At 56.2% G+C, this 22,412-nt stretch overlaps 3 protein-coding genes across 5 annotated transcripts; 2 read left to right on the forward strand and 1 right to left on the reverse strand.

Moving 5' to 3' along the window:
* Positions 1-980: 980 nt before the first annotated feature.
* Positions 981-1,629, reverse strand: LOC143830958 (small ribosomal subunit protein uS14). Its single transcript, XM_077324177.1, has 3 exons — positions 1,424-1,629; positions 1,197-1,296; positions 981-1,090 (listed from the first exon to the last, which is right to left on the reverse strand). The coding sequence occupies exons 1-3, from the start codon at positions 1,483-1,485 to the stop codon at positions 1,082-1,084; spliced, it is 171 nt and encodes a 56-aa protein (XP_077180292.1). The 5' UTR covers positions 1,486-1,629; the 3' UTR covers positions 981-1,081.
* Positions 1,630-4,990: 3,361 nt separating this feature from the next.
* LRR1 (leucine rich repeat protein 1) lies at positions 4,991-18,150 on the forward strand. Of its 3 annotated transcripts, none has more exons than XM_077324181.1 (4): positions 4,991-5,117; positions 7,660-7,758; positions 9,572-10,299; positions 17,105-18,150. In XM_077324181.1, the coding sequence occupies exons 1-4, from the start codon at positions 5,064-5,066 to the stop codon at positions 17,355-17,357; spliced, it is 1,134 nt and encodes a 377-aa protein (XP_077180296.1). In that variant the 5' UTR covers positions 4,991-5,063; the 3' UTR covers positions 17,358-18,150. The 3 variants fall into 3 exon arrangements, with proteins under 3 accessions (XP_077180296.1, XP_077180294.1, XP_077180295.1); XM_077324179.1 differs by lacking the exon at positions 4,991-5,117 and adding an exon at positions 5,155-5,584; XM_077324180.1 differs by lacking the exon at positions 4,991-5,117 and adding an exon at positions 5,161-5,479.
* A 2,094-nt stretch (positions 18,151-20,244) lies between these two features.
* MGAT2 (alpha-1,6-mannosyl-glycoprotein 2-beta-N-acetylglucosaminyltransferase) lies at positions 20,245-22,038 on the forward strand. The gene has a single exon (XM_077324182.1). It carries the CDS (start codon positions 20,410-20,412, stop codon positions 21,889-21,891), a length of 1,482 nt encoding a protein of 493 aa, XP_077180297.1. The 5' UTR covers positions 20,245-20,409; the 3' UTR covers positions 21,892-22,038.
* Positions 22,039-22,412: the final 374 nt, after the last annotated feature.

The following is a 22,412-nucleotide window of genomic DNA, read 5'->3' on the forward strand; positions in this document are numbered from 1 at the left end:
TGCCATGTCCTCAAGGGATGTCTTTGGGGCACTTTCATCTTTGTGAAAGGGGAGGGTCTACATCTTTCAGCTTCTTTTAATGGAAGCCTGAGGACCAGGCTCCCACTCACCTGCTGGCATGACTGCCACCCTGACACAGGGTGAATGGGGGAGAGGAAGAGATAGGCAACACCTCCTTCCAATGGCTGGGAAGGCAAGAGAGTGGGCAGGGGACCACCACCCCCTCTGAAATGATTTCCAGAACTAGACCACCAACTCTGCCTTGAAGGCATGTCAGGCCTATCCATCCTGCCTCTTCCCCCCTCCCCCTTTCTATCCAGTTTAGTGCCCTTGGCTATTCTCTCCCCGCAACAGGAAACGGCTAATGCCTCCAAGGCCTTGTGAGTGGGCACCTTCCAAATGGGGAGGCTGAGCAAAGTGCTCCTCAGACAGGACATTCACAGCTTCCTTCTGCTCCACCTTGTGAGACCAAGGAAGAGTCCCCACGTTTCAGCAGAGACGTCTGCTGTGGCCAGCGTGGCTTCCGGGGGACCAGCTTCTCTGGTTTCATGATGGCCACAGGGTGGCTGGTAGGCCCATCTAGTCTATTTTACGGATCCTTTTAACGGCAGCCTCTCAGGGCGAGGCTCCCATTTGCCTGCTGGCCTGGCTGCCAGAGCCCTCAACTCCCAGCTCCATACCTTTGCCTTGCAGAAGCTGAATCTCAGTCTCCATGGCCTTGGGACTGGGTGCCTGCTTCCAAAGAGGGAGGCCTCTGGGGGGACCAGCTTGTCTGGCGGCACAACAGGCAAAGAATGGCTGGCGTGGCCCACCCACCTCATTTTACGGGTCCTCTTAGGGCTGGCATGGCTGCGGGGGCCCTGCTAGGCCACGAGGGGAGCTCCGCACCACTGCCTTGCAGGCCTGCCCGGGGCTGACTTCCCAATTGCTCCCCGGACCCTAAGCCCCGCCCCGCCCCATCAAGAAGCAAAGAAGGGAGGGAGGAAGGAAGTAGCCGGCAGGCCCCTTTATTGCAAGCACGTGGCGGGAGTTGGGTCTCCGGGCATCGTCCTCATCGGGGGTCCATCGCGGCGCTCCAGGCTCAGTCCAGCTGGGGGGGGAGAGAGAAGGGCGTGGTTGGTGGGGGGGCGCCATCGAGGGGGGAGGGGACTGCCCTCCCCCACCCCCCCTCCCTCCCCCCCGTCCCCGGGGCCTACCTTGACGAAGCCGATGTCCTTGGCGTACTGGCGGAAGCACTGGCGGCACATGTTGAGGCCGTACTTGCGGATCAGCCCGTGGCGGTTCGAGCACACCCGGCTACAGGGGGGGGGAGGAGGAGAAGGAGGGAGGCCGCGTCAGTCAGTCAGTCTGGGAGGGGGGGAGAGGGAGGAGGCCCCCCCCGCCAGCCCCCCGCCACGCCCACAGCCCCCCCTTCCCCGCTCACCACGAGCGCGAGCCCTGCCCGAACTTCCGCGGGTGGCTCCAGTAGAGCTGCTGGTGGCCCATCGTGGCGGCGGCGGAGGTTGCGAGGGAAAGGGAGCGAGGGCGGGCGCGCAGGCGCAGAAAGGGAGTGAGGCCGGGCGCGCAGGCGCAGAAAGGGAGTGAGGCCGGGCGCGCAGGCGCAGAGAAGGCGCAGGGCGTGTCAGAGCGGGCGTCGTCGGCATAAGGGCTGGGGAGCGGTGGCAGAGGGAGGGAGGGAGAGAAGTAGGGGGCGTGGCGAGGGGCGTGCCTTGCGGGTGACGTCGGTGCGGGCTCTGCATAAGGGCTGAGGGCAGGGCGGGAAAGGGAGGGGATGTGGGCGTGGCGAGGGGCGTGTCCTGGGTGGTGACGTCGGTGCGGGCTCTGCACAAGGGCCGCCGGGCGGGCGAGAGGAGCAGCCGGGCGCGGTGGCGCGCGCCTGTAATCCCGGCTGCCGGGGAGGCTGAGGCCGGCGGATCGCGTGAGCTCAGGAGTTCTGGGCCGCAGCGGGCTATGCCGATCGGGTGTCCGCACTAAGTTCGGCATCAATATGGCGAGCCGCGGGGAGCCGCGGCCCACCAGGTTGCCCAAGGAGGGGTGAACCGGCCCAGGTCGGAGACGGAGCAGGTCAAAACTCCCGTGCCGATCAGTAGTGGGATCGCGCCTGTGAATAGCCGCTGCCGCGTAGCCTGGGCAAGACAGCGAGACACGGACTCTCCTTTTCCCCCTTTTGCGACCCCCAGAGACCTTCGCCCGCCGCCTCCCCCTCCTCCTCCTCCTCCTCCTCCCGGCGGGGGCCACCGGGAGCTTGGACGGGACAGGACAGCCAGCCGCCCCACCCGCTCTTCCCTGGCTTCCCCTGGGGCTGCGGGCTGAGCCCGAGCGGGAGCCAAGGGCCACTGGGGGGGGTCTGCCCCGCTTTTCGGCGCCCCTCTCCCCCCAGCCCCGGCCCTGCGAGGCTCGCCTCTCGCCCGCCTCCTCCTGGCCGGAGCGCGCCATTGCCGCCTGCAGCGCCCGCAGTGCCGCCGGCCGCCGCGAGGGGCCAGGCGAGAGACAGGCGGGAAGGGACGGATGCTGAGATGCACGGCCGCCGTGGTCCCGGGGACTTCCGCCCTGAGCAAAGCAGAGCCTGGACAAAGTCAGAGGCTGGGAAATTCACCGATCCGATCTTCAGAAGCCATCCCAACCTTTGCAGAGGGAGAGGCGAAGTAGGGGGGGTGCAGACCTGCTGCTTCCCTGCGTAGTCCTGGAGCACCAGAAAGTGGTGTGGACAGATCATGCGGGCAGCTGCACCCTCTGCGCCTGGCATCAGTGTGAGAGGATCCTGCCTCTGCTAGGCGAGGGACAGAATGTGAATTAATCAAGTCACAAGAAGCCGCTCTGCTGTAAACCCATTTTGGGCCGAGGGGGTGCCGGGACTGGCCCACCTGCGCCTGGCTGGCAGGGTGGGCCCTGGTGCTGGCCCTGGTCTTCTTGTCCCTTCCTGGGTACTTAATAAATTAGGCCCCCTCTTTGCAGTTAACAAATTGCACAACCAGTAGCCCCTCTTCAGAGAAGCAGATGCTGGCAGGATGCCCCCCTGCTTGTGGGGAGGCGCGGGGGCTATGTTAATTACTCTCAGAGGCCCACAGTTCAGAATTTATCTGCCCCTTCATTTGATTTCCATCACCCCATCTCTTCCCCCGCCTGCCCCAGGCGATTGACCCAAACCAATAGAAACCTCCTAAGCTCAGCTCTCTATTTCTGTTGTATTGCTATTTGGTCCTTGAATCTGTATGTTAACTCTGCCTTCTTGCAATGGTCAAGGAAATTCTCTTTCTCTGTTTTGGAAGAAACGTGCGGTTTCCAAAATGCTTTTGCCCAGAATAAAACTTTCATAACCTTAATGAAATGACTGGATCCCCCAAAAACTTTGGTCAGGGGGCCGTGGATTCCAGAAGATCACTGGATCTTTTCCTTCCCTGACAAGTTAATCATTTTATTCTCCAAGATTAGGCACAGAGTGACAGTATATAAGACTGAATAACACCAGGGCTTTTAAACAGAAACAGATTTTGCATGTTTGGATAAGTACATCTGGATATTAATCCTGGATTTGGGACTCTGGAGACACCAAAACATTCTTAAGAACATAAGCTTTTAGGTCCTTTCAGTAACACCTAATTGTATTTGGACACTTCAAACAGCTTTAGATGTGGAAGGAGAGTTTCTTGCAGAGTCTTGGTGACATTGCTCCTTTGTGTGTGCTCCCCCCTACCTTTCTGCTTGCTCTTCCTGCCTGCCATACTTCTGACGGGGATCTCAGAGCTGCAGCTAACACATCCTTGGGCATGGCAGGTGCAGTTCAAGGTGTTCTTCCACTTCCAATAAGAAAAGCTCTTGCAGAGCAGTAGCAGTGGGGTTTGTGTGCGTGTGTGGAGGTGGGGTTAACTAGTGAGCCTAGGGTATCTAATCTAGCACTGGGATACAAAAAATAATTAGTCCAGGAGGTCCCAACAAACAAGCAAACCAACACTGAGGAACACAGCAAATGGAAAACAGCAGGGAAGAAGGGGGCTAAGCGACACTAAAAACGGTTTCGAAAGCAGCATCTAGGAACCAAATCTTCAGTAATATCTGGGCTCTTTCAGCCTCATCCACCACACAGTGAGTCTGTTGTAGGGAGAGGAAGGGAAGGCGACTGGAAGCCGCTTGGAGACTCTTTCAGGTAGAGAAAAGCGGCATCTAAGAACCAACTCTTCTTCTTCTTCAGTAATCTCAGGGCTCTCTCAGTCTCTCCTCCCTCACAGGGTTTCTGTTGTGGGGAGAGGAAAGGGAAGGTGATTGGAAGCCGCTTTGAGCCTCCTTCGGGTAGAGAAAAGCAGCATCTAAGAACCAGAATTCTTCTTCATATTGTACCTTGGTCACATGAGAAGTCAAGAGTCACTAGACAGGGCGATCATGCTAGGGAAAGCAGAAGGCAGCAGGAAGAGAGGCAGGCCCGGCCTGGCTTAAGGGAGCCACGAGGGCCCTCTGAGTAAGGCTACCCAGGACAGGACCCTTTGGACATTAACTCCTAAGGCCGCTGTTAACTTGGAAGCCACTTGATGGCCCTCAACACAAGCATATGAAATAATGACCTCCAAGATGTCCTGTCGTGAACAGCCTTGCCCAGAATCAAACCCTGGTATTTTTTGAATACTCTCCTCCTGTTTCCTGCTTGGCTCAAATGGAAACTTCATTTAAGCACACTTCCTATTTTTCTTCAGATGAAAAACACAGTCAGTTAGGCTGTTAGAACTATCTCTTTCCTCTCTAAAGCTGTTTCTCTTGCCAATATTCTTCACGCAGCCAGTACTCTGTCCTTTGCATATTTAAACTCTGCCATCGCATTGATGTACCTCAAGAAGCACGCATACACACAAAAGCTCATACCCAGAATTAAACCTAATTGGTCCCCCCTGGGCCATTAAACTCAAACTTTCTCCCATGAGGCATCTTTCAAATTTCCCCGCGCTCTTGTAAGGCGACCGGGTCAGCCAATGGCTGCTTTCCAATTCGCCGGAAGTCCTTCCCCTTAGCCGGGGGGGAGGGAGTTGGCCTTCCTTTACATAAGGACCTGCGGGAGGCCCGAGGGCGTGTCCATCATGTGCCGGTTCCTCTCGCTCCTCCTCGGCGTGTTTTCATGGGGGGTCGGACAGGTAGGAAGCGGCCGGGCGGCGGTCTGGCGCCTCCTCCGTGCAGGAGAGGGCCTCGCTGGGGCCTTTTGGGGGCCCGTCCCGCAGGCATTGCGAAGGGCAGCCCCTTGGCGAGCAGGCGCAGTGGGGAGTTGGGCGCCCTTCTTCCGCCCGGCGTGGGGTGCGCGCGCAGGAGGCGGGAAGCTCGGCCGGCGATGCGGCTGCCGTGCGAGGTGTCGGTGGTGAGCCGTCTGCTGCCCTCGGCGGGCCTCCGGGGACCGGGCCGGGCCGCCAGGGCGCTGCTCTCGCTGGGGAGGCCGCCCGGCCGAGGGGGGGTCTGGCTCCTGGTCAGCACCGCCCGGCAACGCCCCGGCACCCAGTACCAGGTGATGCGGGGAGGAGGGTGGCACGACGGCCCTGCAGGGCAGGCTAGGGAGCCAGGCCCTGCGAGGTCGGCCAGTGAGGTGCCGCACGAACATCAGTCCTGCAAGGTGGGCCACTGAGTGTCAGAGCACAGGGCCCCTCCCCAAGAACAATAGCCCTGCGAGGTCGGCCAGTGAGAACTTGGAGCATAGCCCCCCCTCCCCTCACCATAGACATCAGTCCTGCAAGGTGGGCTACTGAATGTCAGAGCATAGGCCTCCCACGAACAATAGCCCTGTGAGGTCGGCCAGTGAGAACTTGGAGCATAGTCCCCCCCTCCCCTCACCACAGACATCAATCCTGCGAGGTAGGCCACTGAATGTCAAAGCATAGGCCTCCCACGAACAATAGCCCCGTGAGGTCTTGGCTTGCAGCCCCCTCCCACACGCCACACAAACAGCCCTGCGAGGTAGGCCAATGAGGAAATGGAGCACAACTCCTCCCCGCTCCGCATACACACCCTCACCCTTGATGGATTCTGTGAGGTTCAGAGATTGCTTCCTTCCAACGTTGCTTCCCCCCCCCTCCCAAAAAAAAAATCCTCTCGTCTTTGACTAAGCTGCCCCCTTGGCGGTCTTCGCAAGGCACTGCAAGACCTACCTGTTTGTCAGGGCTTTTGAGGGGATTTGAACTCTCAGACATCTTTTAAGGTGGGAGAGATCGGGGGGGGGGTGTATTGCATTCTCGTTTTTACTGAAAGTATTTTAAATGGTCATCATAAGCTGTCTTTCAACCACAAGGAAAGGTGAAATATAAATGTTTTGATAAAGAAAAATGAACAAAACCAAGTTATCATATTATTTTAATGTTGTTGTATTTATAAGTAATGCCTAAGTCTGGACTTTTAACAGTTTAACTGGATCTTCGCACAACAGTTTTCAGGCTCGGAGCAGATCATAAAAGTAGCTTCAACAGACAGAACCCTTCAGGAAAAAGGAAAGCTTAGCAATACAGTTTTTGTGCTCAGTCACAGTGGTTTTGTTGGAATGATACAGCTCTTGTTCCAGAAAGCGGTTTCCTCACAGGACAAAGGGAGAGCGATCCCCCAGCTGGCGCATGCACGCCCCCACACAGACCTTTCTCGTAGGATTTCTCTTTGAGCATTAGAATGTTTTGTGGCTTTATTGTTTTTAATCAGCCCTATATAGGACACAGAGCATTCCCAGCCAGTGAACTAAGTGGAGTTGGTTGGAATAAGTCCTCTTATGATGAATGGAACAGGTTAGTTGACGCTGGCTTCCTCTGTGCTTGCCCTGGTGTCTGTCTCTACATGCTCTGCCAGAGACTGCCTCTTCAGTAGGCTCTCCCCGTTTCCCTGGCCTGCCACTCAAGTTTGGAGGCTGCCTGGAGCAGGGGAGGCCTGTGGGGGAATGAGCAGCCAGGCCTGCTTGTGAGAGAAGGGCTTTCTTGAATCCTGTCATCTGCTCTGTGCCTCAGGCCCCTGTGGTCATGATCCCCCATCTCCTTAAAAGCCTGGGGAAGGCATAGGTTGTGTGGGTGTGCTGTTGTGCAGGGGCCGGGGGGGGGGCGCTTGAACTTGAGGAGCGGGACATTGTGCAGGCCGTGTATGTGAGCACAGCTGAAAGTCTGCTCCACTTCAGGCTTTGCCCCACTGGAAGAGCCTCTGGTTTGTATGCAGGAAGTCCCACATTGTAGAAAAGGGCACGAATCCAGTAGCACCTTCTTGGAAGAAGTGAGCAGTGACTCCCCAAACCCCCTACCTGGCCACAAAGGTGTCTTAAAGGTGCTGCTGGACTCTCATTGGGGGAATCTCTCTTCCTTTGTCCTGTGACTCTGAAAAACTCCTCCCCTGCCACAAATATTGTCAGTCTTGAAGGTGTCGCTGGGCGCTTGCTCTTTTCTCCTGCTGCTACGGGTAGACTTAACAGGACTGCACGCTTTGATCAAGGTTCCTGGTGGAATCCCCAGTGTCTCCCATTAAAAGCACCAGGCTGTAGGTAAAGTGACTGAGAACGTGGAGAACCTCTGCCGGTTTGAGTTGACCAGACTGAAGTGGATGGGCAGGAGGTCTGATTCAGCGCAGGACTAATTAGACCCGCATTATGGTGCTTTAAAATGTGTCAAGAGTTGCTTCATCAAGCAAGGCTTGAATGTTGTTGTGTTTTTCCTCCCCCCAACCCAGTTGAAAGAAAATGTAGAACATCTTTTTACCAAGTTTGTGGAAGAAGGAAAAGCCACCATACGGCTGAAGGAACCTGCGGTGGACGTCTGTCTCAGCAAGGTACGCGACTAGGCCTGACTAGACGCTGCTCTTACATGCCAGGTTGTTGTTATGTGCGAAGTCGTGTCCGACCCATCGCGACCCCATGGACAATGATCCTCCAGGCCTTCCTGTCCTCTACCATTCCCCGGAGTCCATTTAAGTTTGCACCGACTTCTTCAGTGACTCCATCGAGCCACCTCATTCTCTGTCGTCCCCTTCTTCTTTTGCCCTCGATCGCTCCCAGCATTAGGCTCTTCTCCAGGGAGTCCTTCCCTCTCATGAGGTGGCCAAAGTATTTGAGTTTCATCTTCAGGATCTACATGCCAAGTTAAACACTGCCAAAGGAGGATCTATGGCAGCCTTTCTCGTTTGTTTATTTATTTATATTTATATACCGCCCTCCGCAAAGGCTCAGGGCAGTTCACATAAAACAGAAACAATACAGGTAACTTAGATGAACAATCATGAAGTGATAACAGCAAGCAACATGGAGCAGTAGAAAACTATGGGAGACATTAAATTAACACGTATTGATAGCTCAGGGGGTTGGGCAGAATTACGGTGGGTGCCATAAGGGGGAGGCTCGGGGAGAGTCCTTGGGAAGGGGTGGTTCAGGTCGACCTCAACCAATTGCCTAGCTCTGTCTTATCGGGCTTGTAGAGCTCAGACAGTTCCGACAGGGCCTTCAGCTCTTTTGGGAGCTCAGTCTACTAGGTAGGGGCCAGGCTGAAAAAGCCCTGGCCCTGGTCAAGGCCAGGCATGCATCCCAGGGACCCAGGATCCTCAACAGATTCATACTCACAGAGCGGAGCACCATTACAGTCAAAAGCGGCATAGTCAGCTCCCTTGCGGTCCCCCAGTTCTGCTGCTAACAGTCATTGCTTCTCCAATAACACCCTATGTGGTGTTAGCCTGGGGGGATCCCAGATTGCAAAGGGCAGGGAGGGACCCAAAGATCTAGTAACCCCGGTCTCTGCCCTGTCCCGTCTCAACCCTGTGGCCAGGACGGAAGCCAGACTGGTGTGGATCCAGGGCCAAAGTGTCCTCCAAAAACGCCAGAAGCTGCTCCACAGCGGCCCTGTCAACCACCTTCCCCAGAAACGCAAGACGTGAGACCGGGTGGTAGTTGGTGGGGTCCCGTAGGTCCAGCGATCTTTTTTTTCAGGAGAGGACGAACCTCTGCCCCCTGACATGTTTCTTTGGGGCCAGGGATCACTAGCCAGTTGGCGGGGCCAGAGCATAGGGCTCTTTGGGGGATGTAGGCAGGGAGATGGTCTCTCAGGTGCTTGGAGCCCTGACCGCACATGGCCTTGAACCTTCTACAATTTAAGTTCCTTTCAGTGGTGATGCTACTGGCTAATGTCCAGTGTGCTTTAGGTTCACAAGCTTTGAAACCAGATGAGAAGCAAGTCGGGGCTGTTTTTCATGAATTCTTTTAAAAATCTGCTTTTCAGTTTTGTCTGTGCTAGTCAGCGATCGTTAAACTTGCAACCACAGATTAGGTACAGCCTTCGTGTCTAGTAGGGCGTTTTATGGGATACGTGTTTGCCCGCCTGCCCTGCATTTCCTGGCGGCCCCTGTCGGAACTTCCTTCCTTCTTCCCTTCTCCCTTCTCAGCAGTTGTTGTCCCTCCATGTAAGCTTGGAGTTGGGGCCCCATTAACTCAGCCGGCTGCTGATGGCCCCGGGGCAGCGCTAGGTAGAGAAATTTCCAGACGGAGCTTCCCCTGTTTATTTTGCCAAAGCCGCCCGCCTCCTGACTCTCTGGTGTGTTCATAAAGACAGGGGCTCTGTGAGCGCTGATAGGCTTTGTGTCCTGTTTTGGATCGCAGGCCAACAGCAGCCGTTTGAAGACTTTCCTCTCCGCGCTGAAGCTGGCCAACAGCGGGGCCCATGAAGAAACCCTCCCGCTTTCTCCCCTGGTCCCACCCAAAGCATCAGAGGTGGAGAAGCCGAAGACGAGGATGAGCATCATGTCGAAAAAGGAGTACCCGCTCACCCAGAGCTTCCCGTATTCCCTGGAGCACCTCCAGGCCTCCTACTGCAAACTGGCTCGCGTCGACATGCGAATGCTTTGCCTCAAAAATCTCCGGAAGCTGGACTTGAGCCACAATTGCATCACGAAGCTGCCAGCCACCATCGGGGACCTCGTGTGCCTTCAGGAGCTGAACCTGCACAACAACCGCCTGGAGGCGTTCAGCGTGGCCCTCTGCGGCTCCACCCTCCGGAAGTCCCTCCAGGCCCTGGACCTCAGCCAGAACAGGATCAAAGCGCTGCCGGCCCAGTTCTGCCAGCTGCAGGAACTCACTCACCTCCGGCTGGATGACAACGAACTTGTCAGGCTGCCGTTCAAGATCGGGCACCTGCGGCAGCTGCGCGTCTTGTCCGCGGCTCGCAACCAGCTCCCGTTTCTGCCCGATGACTTTGCAAAACTCTCTCTGGAGAACCTGGATTTGTTTGGCAACCCGTTTGAGCCGCCCCGGCCGCTCGTCCCCGACATACAGCTCAAAATACCACTGTCCTTGTTGGAGTGTTCGGCAAGAGCGATTGTCAACTTCAGGTAAAAGTGTGTCCCTATCGCACACCCCACTCAATGTCTGAAGCCCTAGAATCACAGAATCATAGAAGAAGAAGAAGAGTTGGTTCTTGTATGCCGCTTTTCCCTACCCGAAGGAGGCTCAAAGCGGCTTCCAATTGCCTTCCCTTCCTCTCCCCACAACAGAGACCCTGTGAGGTGGGTGAGGCTGAGGGAGCCCTGAGATTACTGAAGAAGAAGAAGAGTTGGTTCTTAGATGCCACTTTTCTCTACCCGAAGGAGGCTCAAAGAGGCTTACAGTCGCCTTCCCTTTCCTCTCCCCACAACAGACACCCTGTGAGGGAGGGGAGGCTGAGAGAGCGCTGATATCACTGCTCAGAACAGTTTTTATCAGTGCCGTGGCGAGCCCAAGGTCACCCAGCTGGTTGCATGTGGGGGAGTGCAGAATCGAACCTGGCATGCCAGATTAGAAGTCCGCACTCCTAACCACTACACCAAACTGGCTCCCAAGTTGGAAGGGGGAGCTCACCACCTCCTTAGGCAGCCTATTCCACTGCTGAACTACTCTGACTGTGAAAAACTCTTTCCTGATATCTAGCCTATATCGTTGTACTTGAAGTTTAAACCCATTACTGCGTGTCCTCTCCTCTGCAGCCAACGGAAACAGCATCCTGCCCTCCTCCAAGTGACAACCTTTCAAATACTTAAAGAGGGCTATCATGTCCCCTCTCAACCTCCTTTTCTCCAGGCTGAACATTCCCAAGCCCCTCAACCTATCTTCATAGGGCTTGGTCCCTTGGTCCCTAGAAGTGAACAAAATCGATTTTGGCTGAGAGGAGCAGCTGGGATAAGAACCAAGTGGGTCAGAGGCACAAATGAGTCCCTCAGAGGGGTTAGGAAACGCTGTGTTCTCAGGGTTTTGTGCAGATACACAGGATCTGGGCCCAGGGACAGTCTTTGCTGTAGCTCTTTCTCTCACCGTGGAGAGCCTTTTGCCCTCAGGGCCAGCCAACCGAGCCATGGCCTCTCCTGCATATTGCCTTCCGGCTGCCTCCAAAGCAACCAGCTCCTTGGGCCTCTCGTCCACGAATCTGTCCAATCCCTTTCTGAAGCCACAGTCATCGGTAACATCCGCTTGCAGCAAATGCCAGGTGTTAATCCCTTGCTGGGTAAGCAAAATTTGTGGCAGGGGAGGAGCTTTCATGAGTCACTGATCACTTCTGCAGGCAAACCTTCAGCGTGCTCGTGCTGTTTTTTAATGCTGCAGACGGACTGACACGGGCACCCCTCTAGGCCAGCACTTGGTGTATCTCTTGCCTCTTGATACGTGTCAGCATCTGCATCTTGATCTCTGGCCTTCAGATATCTGAAGAGATGAGCAGTGACTCTTGACACCTCCTCCCCTGCCCCAAATATCTTTGTCTTAAAGGTGTTACTGGACTCTCAATCTTTTCTGCTGCTACAGGCGGATTTGATCTATTTGAAGATGTGAGCCAGTTTGGTGTCGTGGTTAGGAGTGCGGACCTCTAATCTGGCATGCCGGGTTCGATTCTGTGCTCCCCCACATGCAGCCAGCTGGGTGACCTTGGGCTCACCACAGCACTGATAAAACTGTTCTGACCGGGCAGTGATATCAGGGCTCTCTCAGCCTCACCCACCCCACAGGGTGTCTGGTGTGGGGAGAGGAAAGGGGTGACTGGAAGCCGTTTTGAGCCTCCTTCGGGTAGGGAAAAGCAGCACATAAGAACCAACTCTTCTTCTTCTTCAGTAATCTCAGGGCTCTCTCAGCCTCCCCTCCCTCACAGGGTGTCTGGTGTGGGGAGAGGAAAGGGGTGACTGGAAGCCGCTTTGAGCTTCCTTCGGGTAGGGAAAAGCAGCATATAAGAACCAACTCTTCTTCTTCTGAGAGGTGGTTCATGAATGCCCATTCCCTGCCACAAATTTGGTCAGTCTTCAAGGCTCCGCTGGATTCTGGCTCTTTTCTGCTCCTGCAGACGGTTTCAACTGCCAGCCCGTTTCCCTGGGTGGCCCCAATTTCCTTTCCTGCAGGAGAGGAAGAAAAAGCTCTCCATGGCCTCTTTCTCCACCCAGGCATGATTTTATAAACCTTATAGATTCTCACACCCACCCATATCCTTTTTTTATCACTGCTGCACCATGAATCAGCTACCCAAGATGTCTTTCCCTCTCAGTCTCCTTAAAACTTTTTGAATTATTTCTAGCCCACCCTTTCAATACAGTTCAGGCTGGGTAACAAGATCATTAAAACAAGAAGTTAGGTTTAAAACTTAAACATTCTCTAATTTCCCCCAACGAATTACATAGCAGACGAGGGGGTGTCCTAAAGTTTACAGAGTAAATCTTTCCTCATCTCCACCATTTCGGGCCCCAGCCATAAGCCTGGTGGAACAATTCTGTCTTGCAGGCTTGAGGAACTGAGCTTTTTAAATGGAGCGTTCCACCATGCTGGGGCCAGGACTGGCCAGTTTCACCTCCTTTGGGCCAAGGATCCTGAGTAGATGTTATTCTGATGGGGGGATATAAGGGAAAAGCAGACCTGTAGACAGAACCTCCAGGCTATCTAGTCCTACCCCCTGCTCAGGGCAGGATCAGCCTCCAGCATCCAGGAGAAGGATCTGTCCAGTCGCTGCTTGAAGACGGCCAGTGAGGGGGAGCTCCCCACCTCCTTAGGCAGCCCATTCCTCTGATGAACTAGACTCCTAGAATCCTAGAGTGGGAAGGGGCCATGCAGGCCATCTAGTCCCACCCTCTGCTCAGTGCAGGATCAGCCTCCAGCATCCAGGAGAAGGATCTGTCCAGCCGCTGCTTGAAGACGGCCAGTGAGGGGGAGCTCCCCACCTTCTTAGGCAGCCCCTTCTACTGCTGAACTAGACTCCTAGAATCCTAGAGTGGGAAGGGGCCATGCAGGCCATCTAGTCCCACCCCGTGCTCAGTGCAGGGTCAGCCTGAAGCATCCAGGAGAAGGATCTGTCTAGCCGCTGCTTGAAGACGGCCAGTGAGGGGGAGCTCCCCACCTCTTGAGGCAGCTCCTCCCACTGCTGAACCCTCCAGGCACTGAGGGTCCATCTGATCCAGCATCTTGTTTCACATAGTGGCTTACTAGTTCCTCTGGAGAGCCAATACCATGGCAGAGAGTGGAGAGGCCTTCCTCTTGGGTTCCCTTCTGGCACTGAGATTTTGAGGTTGGCTGCTTCTGGCTATGGAGGTTCCTTTTAGTCACCATGGCTAGTTGCCACCAAGGCCTATCTCCTCAAGGATGGCACATGAGCTTCATTCTTAATGGTCTTTATCAAGTGTTTTTCCAGGGAAGTATTCCCAGGAATTCATTCATTAGAGCACGGTAGCTTGCTGAAGAATGGCCCGATGATGCCGTGGCCAGAATAACATTTGAAATGCCAGAGTTCTTCGGCTCATCCATTACATTTGCCCACCCTGTTTCCCCGGCTTTATGGGGACATGCTTCTGAGAGCAAACCACCCAACATTAGCAGCTGGTGCACATGTCCATGTGCTGCATGAAACCAGGAGAATGGTATGCTTTTTCACTTCCAATTTTAGGCGACTTTCTGCTTTTTCAGCCCTGGCCTGGCGGAATGGTTTAGCTGAGAAGACCAAGGCCCTCTGGGACCTTCAACAGGCCCAGTGGGCCTGCAAACTGGAGCCGTTCCACCCGGCCTGTGGTTGAGGCCAGCTCTAAACATCAAGGGACAGGCCTCCCTGCCGGAGAACCGTCCACTAGCTTAAGGCCTCTCCAAGCTCTGGCCAACCTCCAAAAACTTTTGGATTCTTATTAGGAGGAGACGATTCATGGTTTGTAATTTTTACAAAAATTGTATGTTACCCACTCTGAGCTGGCCAGGGAAGGACAAGCTAGAAAAATTATTATTTCTATTATAAATTATTATTTCTATTTTTATTATTATTTCACATAATCCAAAGTGGGTAAATTCTGGCATTTCAGATATTATTTAACAAAGAGCCTGGAATTTTGGGAGCCGGCTTGGCGCACTGGCTAAGAATTTCTTATCTATTTATTTGGGGCTTTAGATCCCACCATTCCGGCATTGCGGCAAGTCAGAATGTCAGACCCGGATCCGAGGTCCAGGTTGGGCTGCTGTTTTTGCCATCTGAGCCTGCTAGGTGACCTCTGGCCATTCAGCCTGCCTGTCCCACCTCACAGTTTGTTGAGAGGGTAAATTGGGGTGGTGCAAGGAGCTTTGAGAGAAGGTGAGGCGTAAACAAGTACCTTTTGTTCTGTAGATGGCTGCGATTAGAGAGGGCGCGCAGCTGAATCTCTTGTCCGGCTGGCAGGTTCCTGCTGGCCTCTGGGTTGTGGGCGGGACTCTGGCAGAAGGCTTATCCCCTGCCTGCACTTCCTGGTATGTGTTCAAGTTCTCCGTGGACTTAGGACTTTGGCTCTTTAGATAATGGCTGGCCCCTCTCAAAGAGCTGTGTTTAAAATGACCCGGGTGGAGGAAGGGTCCGGAGCGTTCTTGAACTTACCTCTGAATTAGAGTGCACTTCCCCAATGAGGAAGCCGCAGCCTTCAAGGCTGATGGATCGAGGCCGGGAGCCACGTGCCTTTCTGAACTTTTTTTTACCCTTGAGAAACCCCAGGGACATTCTTCGGGCTTCGAGAAACCCCCAAAGTAGCACCATCATGCAGAATATGGTTGGGAAGCAGAACAGTGGACACTCCCTCCCTCCCCTTCTCACCCCCTTCATCATTGGCCATTTGAGGGGGCGTGGATCGAAATGGTCATGTCTGGTCCTACCACTCGATAAATGTTTAACAAGTTTTTAAGAACACATTAAAAATGAATGAACTCCTGCCCACTTGAGCCCTTCCGGGACTATCAAGAAACCCCCGGGTTCCGCCAAAACCTGGTTGAGAGAGCCTGAAGCACCAGAACGAAGTTTGAGTCCAGCGGCACCTTAAGACCACCACGGTTTGATTCTGGGCAAGGCTGTTCAGGACAGGACATGTTGGAGGTGCTTATTTCATGTGCTTGTGTTCAGGGCCCATCAAGTGGCTTCCAAGTTAACAGCGGCCCTAGGAGTTAATGTCCAAAGGGTCCTGTCCTGGGTAGCCATACTCAGAGGGCCCTCGTGGCTCCCTTAAGCCAGGCCGGGCCTGCCTCTCTTCCTGCTGCCTTCTGCTTTCCCTAGCATGACCTAGTGACTCTTGACTTCTCATGTGACCAAGGTACGATAGCCTCAGTTGAGTCATTTTTGCTTCTAAGAACACAAGGGAAGCCCGATTGGATCGGGCCAATGGCCCCTCCAGTCCCACACCTCGTGTCACGTAACAGCCAGAACCCAGGGCCCCTCAAGAGGTCCATCAGCAGGGCCAGGACTCCAGAAGCCGTCCCACTGTGCCTCCCCCCCCAAAGCACCACAAAGAGACAGCACCACTGCCCCAGACAGATAGGTTTAGGTGGGTAGCCATGTTGGTCTGGAGCAGCAGGACAAAATTTGAGTCCAGGGGCACTTTTAAGACTCACAAAGTTTTGTTCAGGGCATAAGCTTTCATGTCCACGCACAAACCTTCCGGTATGTGAAAAATAATTTCCTCCACCACCACATAGATGGAGGGGGGAGTTAGTTGCCAGGAAGAACTAGCTAGAGTCAAGACAATAATATATTTGTAGCCCACCCTCTTGTGGCGCAGAGTGGTAAGGCAGCCGCCTGAAAGCTTTGCTCATGAGGTTGGGAGTTCGATCCCAGCAGCCGGCTCAAGGTTGACTCAGCCTTCCATCCTTCCGAGGTCGGTAAAATGAGTACCCAGCTTGCTGCTGGGGGGTAAACGGTCATGACTGGGGAAGGCACTGGCAAACCACCCCGTATTGAGTCTGCCATGAAAACGCTAGAGGGCGTCACCCCAAGGGTCAGACATGACTCGGTGCTTGCACAGGGGATACCTTTACCTTTACCTTTAGCCCACCCTTCCCAATTGGCTCAGGGCAGATGCAGAACTAACTGGGCAATTATAGCTGAGATTGGATCAAGGCAGTTTAGAAGATCTATGAATAGCAAACTGATCCTTAACTCTTGTGTTTGTATACCCTGAATACAGCTTTAAAGGTACTTCTGGACACAAACTTTTGTTTTGCCTCAGAGTGCTAGATATCAGGAAACCCCTCACCAGCTTTGTTGCCCTCCTTTGGACACACTCTAGTTTGTCTTCATCCCTCTTCAACTGTGGTGCCCAAAACTGAACATAGTTGTAGGTTGCTATGCAGAGGCAGGCCTGTGGACATCTCTTGGTTGCAGGGTTGGCCAAGCAGGGGTGGCTGGAGCACATGGGACTTGTAATTGATGGACATCTGGAGAGCCACAGTTTGGCCAAACCTGCTCTTTGGAAACACCATAAGTTGGTTATGACTCTATAGCAGGGGTAGTCAAACTGCGGCCCTCCAGATGTCCATGGACTACAATTCCCAGGAGCCCCTGCCAGCGAATGCTGGCAGGGGCTCCTGGGAATTGTAGTCCATGGACATCTGGAGGGCCGCAGTTTGACTACCCCTGCTCTATAGCCACTGAGGGACCTCTCTTCCAGATGTTTATCTAGGGAGTTTTCAGGCTTGATCTGATCTAGAACCCACTTTTAGATCTTTCCGGAAAGTCCGCAGTATCTACCAACCTCTCCCTCCCTGCCACTTTTAATCACCTTTCTTCACTGTCCTGCTTTCCCACCCATCCATGGTAATACAGAGCCATGATTTCATCGGGTAGCCACAGGGCAGCAGCAGCCAGACGGAACAGCCCAATCCTGCAGCTTGCTCACACCTGCTCCTTGCCTTCCACAGAATCCCGTACGGCCACCACGTCCTTCCTGCTCACCTGTGCGACGACCTGGACATGTCCAAGACCTGTCAGTGTGGCCGGGCCTGTCTCAGCTGCTTCATTCAGGTCACGGTGACCATGAACCTGCACAGCGTGGCGCACACCGTGGTTCTGGTGGACAACATGGGCAGCACGGAGGCTCCCGCCCTCCGCTATTTCTGCTCTCTGACCTGCTACTCCCAGTTTCTGGACCGGCACCTGCAAGGCATCCGGTGAGCTCACGCAGAGAGGCAGCACAGGGCTTGGGATGCTCCGTCTAGCCGAGGAGGGCCAACGCTTCCCTCCGCCCGGTCGCAAAGCTGCCGTGAAGCACTGCAAAAAGCCCTGCTGTCAATTTTAGATGACACAGCTTAGTGGGGATGGGTGCTAATGTCGTCTCACGTGCTTTTTTGTCAATGGATCAGGGGAGTTCTCCCCCACCCCACCCCCAGGACGACTGGCAGCCCTGCTCCTTCCAGCTGCTTCTGGCTTGAATAGGAATAGTTGGTTGGGGCCCTCCTTGCCAAGGGACTGTTTTGCTCTTTCCACGGCCTTCTGTAGGAATCCTGAGTGGCTCCCACTGGTGGTCCAGCATCAGCTGTCTGAAGCATCCCTCGAGAGCCCAAGAAGAGACTTTGCTCTCCTTGAACTGTGACTTGCACAAAGCACCATTTGTTTCTTTTTAAACTACAAGATTTTCTCCCTGATTTACGGCACATCCAGTATATATTACAAAAGGCACACCCCTCCTTGCAAGTCAGTCCTGTCTCATTGCTATGCAGTGCTGTGATGTTCTTGAGCAAGTGACTCTAACAGGGGGTCTGGTGAGATCTTGAAGCAGATTGCAGGGATTGAATTCCTGATCTGGACAAACGGGGCCTACAGCTATCAAAGCGCAGGGGTTTTTCTTGCAGAAGTGTAAGCTAACGGGGGCTATGAAAAGCAGACCCACCCACTACAAACACACAGCTGTTATTTTATAATTTGTGGTTCCATTTCTGTTGATTCCCAAATAAATTTGTTGTATGGAGTTGTTTTGCATTCCTGAACTGCTTGTGCAAACGTGCAGCTGCCTTCCCCTGAATCTGACCCTGGGCCCATCAAGGCATTGTCTACTCAGACTAGCAGTGGCTCTCCAAGGTCACCTCCTGCCTGGTCCTGGCAACTGGAGATGCCGGGGCTCTAACACGGGCCCTTCTTGCTGGCAAGTAGATGCTCTGCCACTGAGTTATGGCCCCTCTGCCAACATTTACAAAGTTTCCATAGTGACTTTTCAGTTACACAGAAGTAGCTGTTCTGTTTCTCCTGTTTCTATTGCTAGGAAAAGTTGGAAACCAAGAACATACCATAGAGTTGGAAGGGACCTCCTGGGTCATCTAGTCCAACCCTCCGAATTATGCAGGACACTCACAACCCTCTCACTCATCCCCTGTCACCTGCCACCCCCTTGAGCCTTCACAGAATCAGCCTCTCTGTCAGATGGCTCTCCAGCCTCTGTTTCAAAATCCCCAAAGATGGAGAACCCACCACCTCCCGAGGAAGCCTGTTCCACTGAGAAACCGCTCTAACGGTCAGGAACTTCTTCTGGAGGTTTAGACGGAACTTAGAATCCTAGAGTTGGAAGGGACCTCCTGGGTCATCTAGTCCAACCCCCTACACTATGCAGGAGACTCACAACCCTCTCGCTCACCCACTGTCACCTGCCACCCCCTTGAGCCTTCACAGAATCAGCCTCTCTGCCAGATGGCTCTCCAGCCTCTGTTTAAAAATCTCCCAAGATGGAAAACCCACCACCTCCCAAGGAGGCCTGTTCCACTGAGAAACTGCTCTCACTGTCAGGAACTTCTGGACGTTTAGACGGAACTTAGAATCCTAGAGTTGGAAGGGACCTTCAGGGTCATCTAGTCCAGGGGTAGTCAACCTGTGGTCCTCCAGATGTTAATGGACTACAATTCCCATGAGCCCCTGGCAGTGTTTGTTGCCAGGGGCTCATGGGAATTGTAGTCAATGAACATCTGGAGGACCACAGGTTGACTACCCCTGATCTAGTCCAACCCCTGCACTATGCAGAACACTCAACCCTATAGCTCATTGTTTTGTATGCAATGAATATATTTTTATCTGTATTTTCATTTCATCTGATCCATTTCCTTACGAGAGGTGGGGACAGTGAAATGCTGTCACAACTAGCTGGAGAGAGGGACTTCCGCATGGAGTAAATGGAGGAACGTATAAAAAGGGGGTAAATGATAACAGCAGAAGAAAGCAGGGAGTGAGAGCTTGCAGGAGCTGTGGTTGGTCAGAACTGCATCTAGAAACTAAAGGGCAGGAGGCAGGACTCCATCCCTGTCTCTTCAGCCAGGGGAAACGCATTGTGCCTGTGACAACAGAAGCACTGAACCACAAAGACGCTGCTGTAAGGTCACCTCTGTGTTTGGGGGGAGACAGGAGGCGTGCATGGGCAAGGCCCCAGTTAATCGATCTCCAATTTTGGAAGGGGACTCATCCTATAAGCTCAGCTTGTCTTTCCTGCTTAGGCCATGGGTCTGTCAAAGTTCATGCTGTATGCTAGTCTACTGCTCCCTTCCGAGTATAGTCGGGCAACTTCCGCTTTATTGTATCTGATGATGAAGGTGACGGAGAAGAGCTGCGTGTGCTCGCAGAAGCCTCCCTGCACAATAACTCCCCCGCTGAACTCGGGCTGTGCGCAGGATCTGTGCTTGGGGGGCTTATGCCCCGCGTGCGCCACAAGCAGAGAGACACGGGGGGGGGCGCTTTTGTCCACCGTTGCCACCGGGGCGCCCCAAGTGGGCCATAGCAGGGGGCGAGAAGGGGCTGCTTGGGGGCGGGGGGCGGAGGCTGCCTGAACGGCCTGTCTCCCCCTTGCAGCGCACCTGGGGCCTGCCGGGCGTTCCGCGCCCCCCGCTGCCCACTCTGCGCTCCGGGCGGCCGAAGCCAAGGCCGGGGTCGGCGGTGGGCTGGAGGGAAGCCCCCTTGGTCCCCTTCCAGGCGCGGGGCTCCCTGCTTCCCTGCAGGCCGGGCCGGGCGGAGGGCGCCGCCAGGGGCCGCTGGGGCTCCCTCCGGATCCGGAAGCGGCGGCGGAGGAGGAGGCGGCGCCGGGGCTGGCTGCAGCTGCGGGCCGGGCGGCTGGGCGCGGGAGGGGAGGCGCGGGAGGCGCGTGGCCTGGGCGGGGCGGGGCGGCCGCCGTCCTTCCCTCCTTCCTTGCTTCCTTCCTCCTCCTCCTCGGGGCCGATGCCGGGGGGGCGGCGGGGCCGGCGGGCGCCCTAGGATGAGGCTCCGCATCTACAAGCGCAAAGTGCTGGCGCTGCTGCTCGCCCTCGCCGCCGCCGCCTGCGCCCTCGCCCTCTGGAGCAGCAGCAGCGGCAGCAACGGCGGCGGCGAGGCGGAGGAGGAGGCGGCCGGGCCCAAAGCGGCGGCCGAGGGCGAGGAGGCGGCGGCGGCGGCGGCGTTGGCGGGGAGCAGCGTGAGCAGCAGCGTGGGCGTCGTGGGCGGCAGCGTGGCGGGGCCGGGCCCGGGGAGCGCGAGCAGCCTGGGCGGCGGGGCGGCCAACGCGTCGTGGGGTCCGGCGTCCTGGGCGTCGCCTGCGGGGCCGGGCGCGGGCAACGGCTCGTGGTCTCCGCGGGCGCTGCGCTCGCTCGTCTACCGGCTCAACTTCGACCAGGCGGTGCGGCAGGAGGCGCTGTGGACGGCGGCGGGGGAGGCGGCCGAGGGGGCGTCGGGGGAGGCGTCGCTGGCGCTGGTGGTGCAGGTGCACGAGCGGGCGGAGCACCTGCGGCTGCTGCTGGCGTCGCTGCGGCGGGCGCCGGGCGCCGAGAAGGTGCTGCTGGTGCTGAGCCACGACGTGTGGTCGCCGGAGCTGAACGCGCTGGCCGCCTCGGTGGACTTCTGCGCCGTCGTGCAGATCTTCTTCCCCTTCAGCCGCCAGCTGTACCCGCGCGAGTTCCCGGGCTCGGACCCGCGCGACTGCCCGCGCGACGTGGGCCGGGCGGCGGCCGAGCGGCGGGGCTGCCTGAACGCGCGCTTCCCGGACTCGTTCGGCCACTACCGCGAGGCGGCCTTCGCGCAGGCCAAGCACCACTGGTGGTGGAAGCTGCACTTCGTGTGGGAGCGCCTGCGCGCCCTCCGCCGCCGCCCGCCCGCCCTGCTGCTGCTGCTCGAGGAGGACCACGTCGTGGCGCCCGACTTCTTCGCCGCCACGCAGGCCCTGTGGGCGCTCCGCCGCCAGCGCTGCCCGGACTGCCAGCTGCTGGCGCTCGGCTCCTACGCCGCCCTGCGCGGGCCCGCCGCCGCCCTGGCCCCCCGCGCCGCCCGCGCCCACCTGCTGGCGTGGCGCTCGACCGAGCACAACATGGGCATGGCGCTGCCGCGGGAGACCTACGAGGAGCTGCGCGCCTGCGCCCGCGCCTTCTGCACCTACGACGACTACAACTGGGACTGGACGCTGCAGCACCTCACCGTCGCCTGCCTGCCGCGCTTCTGGAAGGCGCTCGTGCCCGACCTGCCGCGCGTCTTCCACACCGGCGACTGCGGCGGCATGCACCACCCGCCCGCCCGCGCCTGCCGCCCGCCCGCCGCCCTGGCCGCCCGCCTCGACGCCCTCCTCGACGCCGCCCGCCCGCACCTCTTCCCCGCCGCCATGAGCCTCGCCCGCCGCCACGCCCTCGCGCCCGTCGCGCCCCACGTCAAGAACGGCGGCTGGGGGGACATCCGCGACCACGAGCTCTGCCAGAGCTACCAGCGCCTGCCCTGACGCCCCGCCCGGGAGCCCCGAGGGCTGCGCCGCCCCGGTCCGGGACCCGCAGGAGGGAAAGAAGGAAAACTCGGGTTGGGCTCGCGTCCGCGTGGAAAGATGCAAGTTGGGTTTCGTTTCTGCCAAAATAAAGCCGTGTTTTTGTAAGGCAAGTCTTTGGATGGGGGGGGGGGGGGGAGAGAAAGAGCTTATTTTGGAGTGCACGGTTTGCGGGGTGGGAGCGTCTTCTTTGATCCCCCCCAAAAGGATGATCGCACATTAAAAGGTTGAAGAGAAACGGACACTCGTGGCAACGAGACAAACTTTATTGAACGGTTCCAGTGGATAACTTGTGTGTTTCCAAGCAGGGGCTGGCGACAGCTGGGCCTTTGCTTCCCGGTGAGGAAATAATCTCTGGGGTTAGTCAGCTCTGTTAAGCAAGCCGTTGAAAGCAGGCAAGGAAGAGGGAACCGAGGGCAGGCTCTGTGGCAACTTCCAAATGGTCTGATACCGCCTGTCCCCCAGAAAATCCCTCCCCGGTA

Source organism: Paroedura picta, chromosome 2 (assembly GCF_049243985.1).
Source record: "Paroedura picta isolate Pp20150507F chromosome 2, Ppicta_v3.0, whole genome shotgun sequence".
Lineage (NCBI taxonomy): Eukaryota > Metazoa > Chordata > Lepidosauria > Squamata > Gekkonidae > Paroedura > Paroedura picta.

What these genes read in the sequence shown, in the direction of transcription:
- LRR1 (XM_077324179.1), top strand. Translation starts at nt 5,309, where the DNA reads ATGCGGCTGCCGTGCGAGGTGTCGGTGGTGAGCCGTCTGCTGCCCTCG. An exon ending in ACGAACATCAGTCCTGCAAG is followed by an intron (nt 5,585 to 7,659) that starts GTGGGCCACTGA and finishes CCCCCAACCCAG; the next exon opens with TTGAAAGAAAATGTAGAACA. An exon ending in TGGACGTCTGTCTCAGCAAG is followed by an intron (nt 7,759 to 9,571) that starts GTACGCGACTAG and finishes TTTGGATCGCAG; the next exon opens with GCCAACAGCAGCCGTTTGAA.
- MGAT2 (XM_077324182.1), top strand. Translation starts at nt 20,410, where the DNA reads ATGAGGCTCCGCATCTACAAGCGCAAAGTGCTGGCGCTGCTGCTCGCC.
- LOC143830958 (XM_077324177.1), bottom strand. Translation starts at nt 1,485, where the DNA reads ATGGGCCACCAGCAGCTCTACTGGAGCCACCCGCGGAAGTTCGGGCAG. An exon ending in GGGCAGGGCTCGCGCTCGTG is followed by an intron (nt 1,297 to 1,423) that starts GTGAGCGGGGAA and finishes CCCCCCCTGTAG; the next exon opens with CCGGGTGTGCTCGAACCGCC.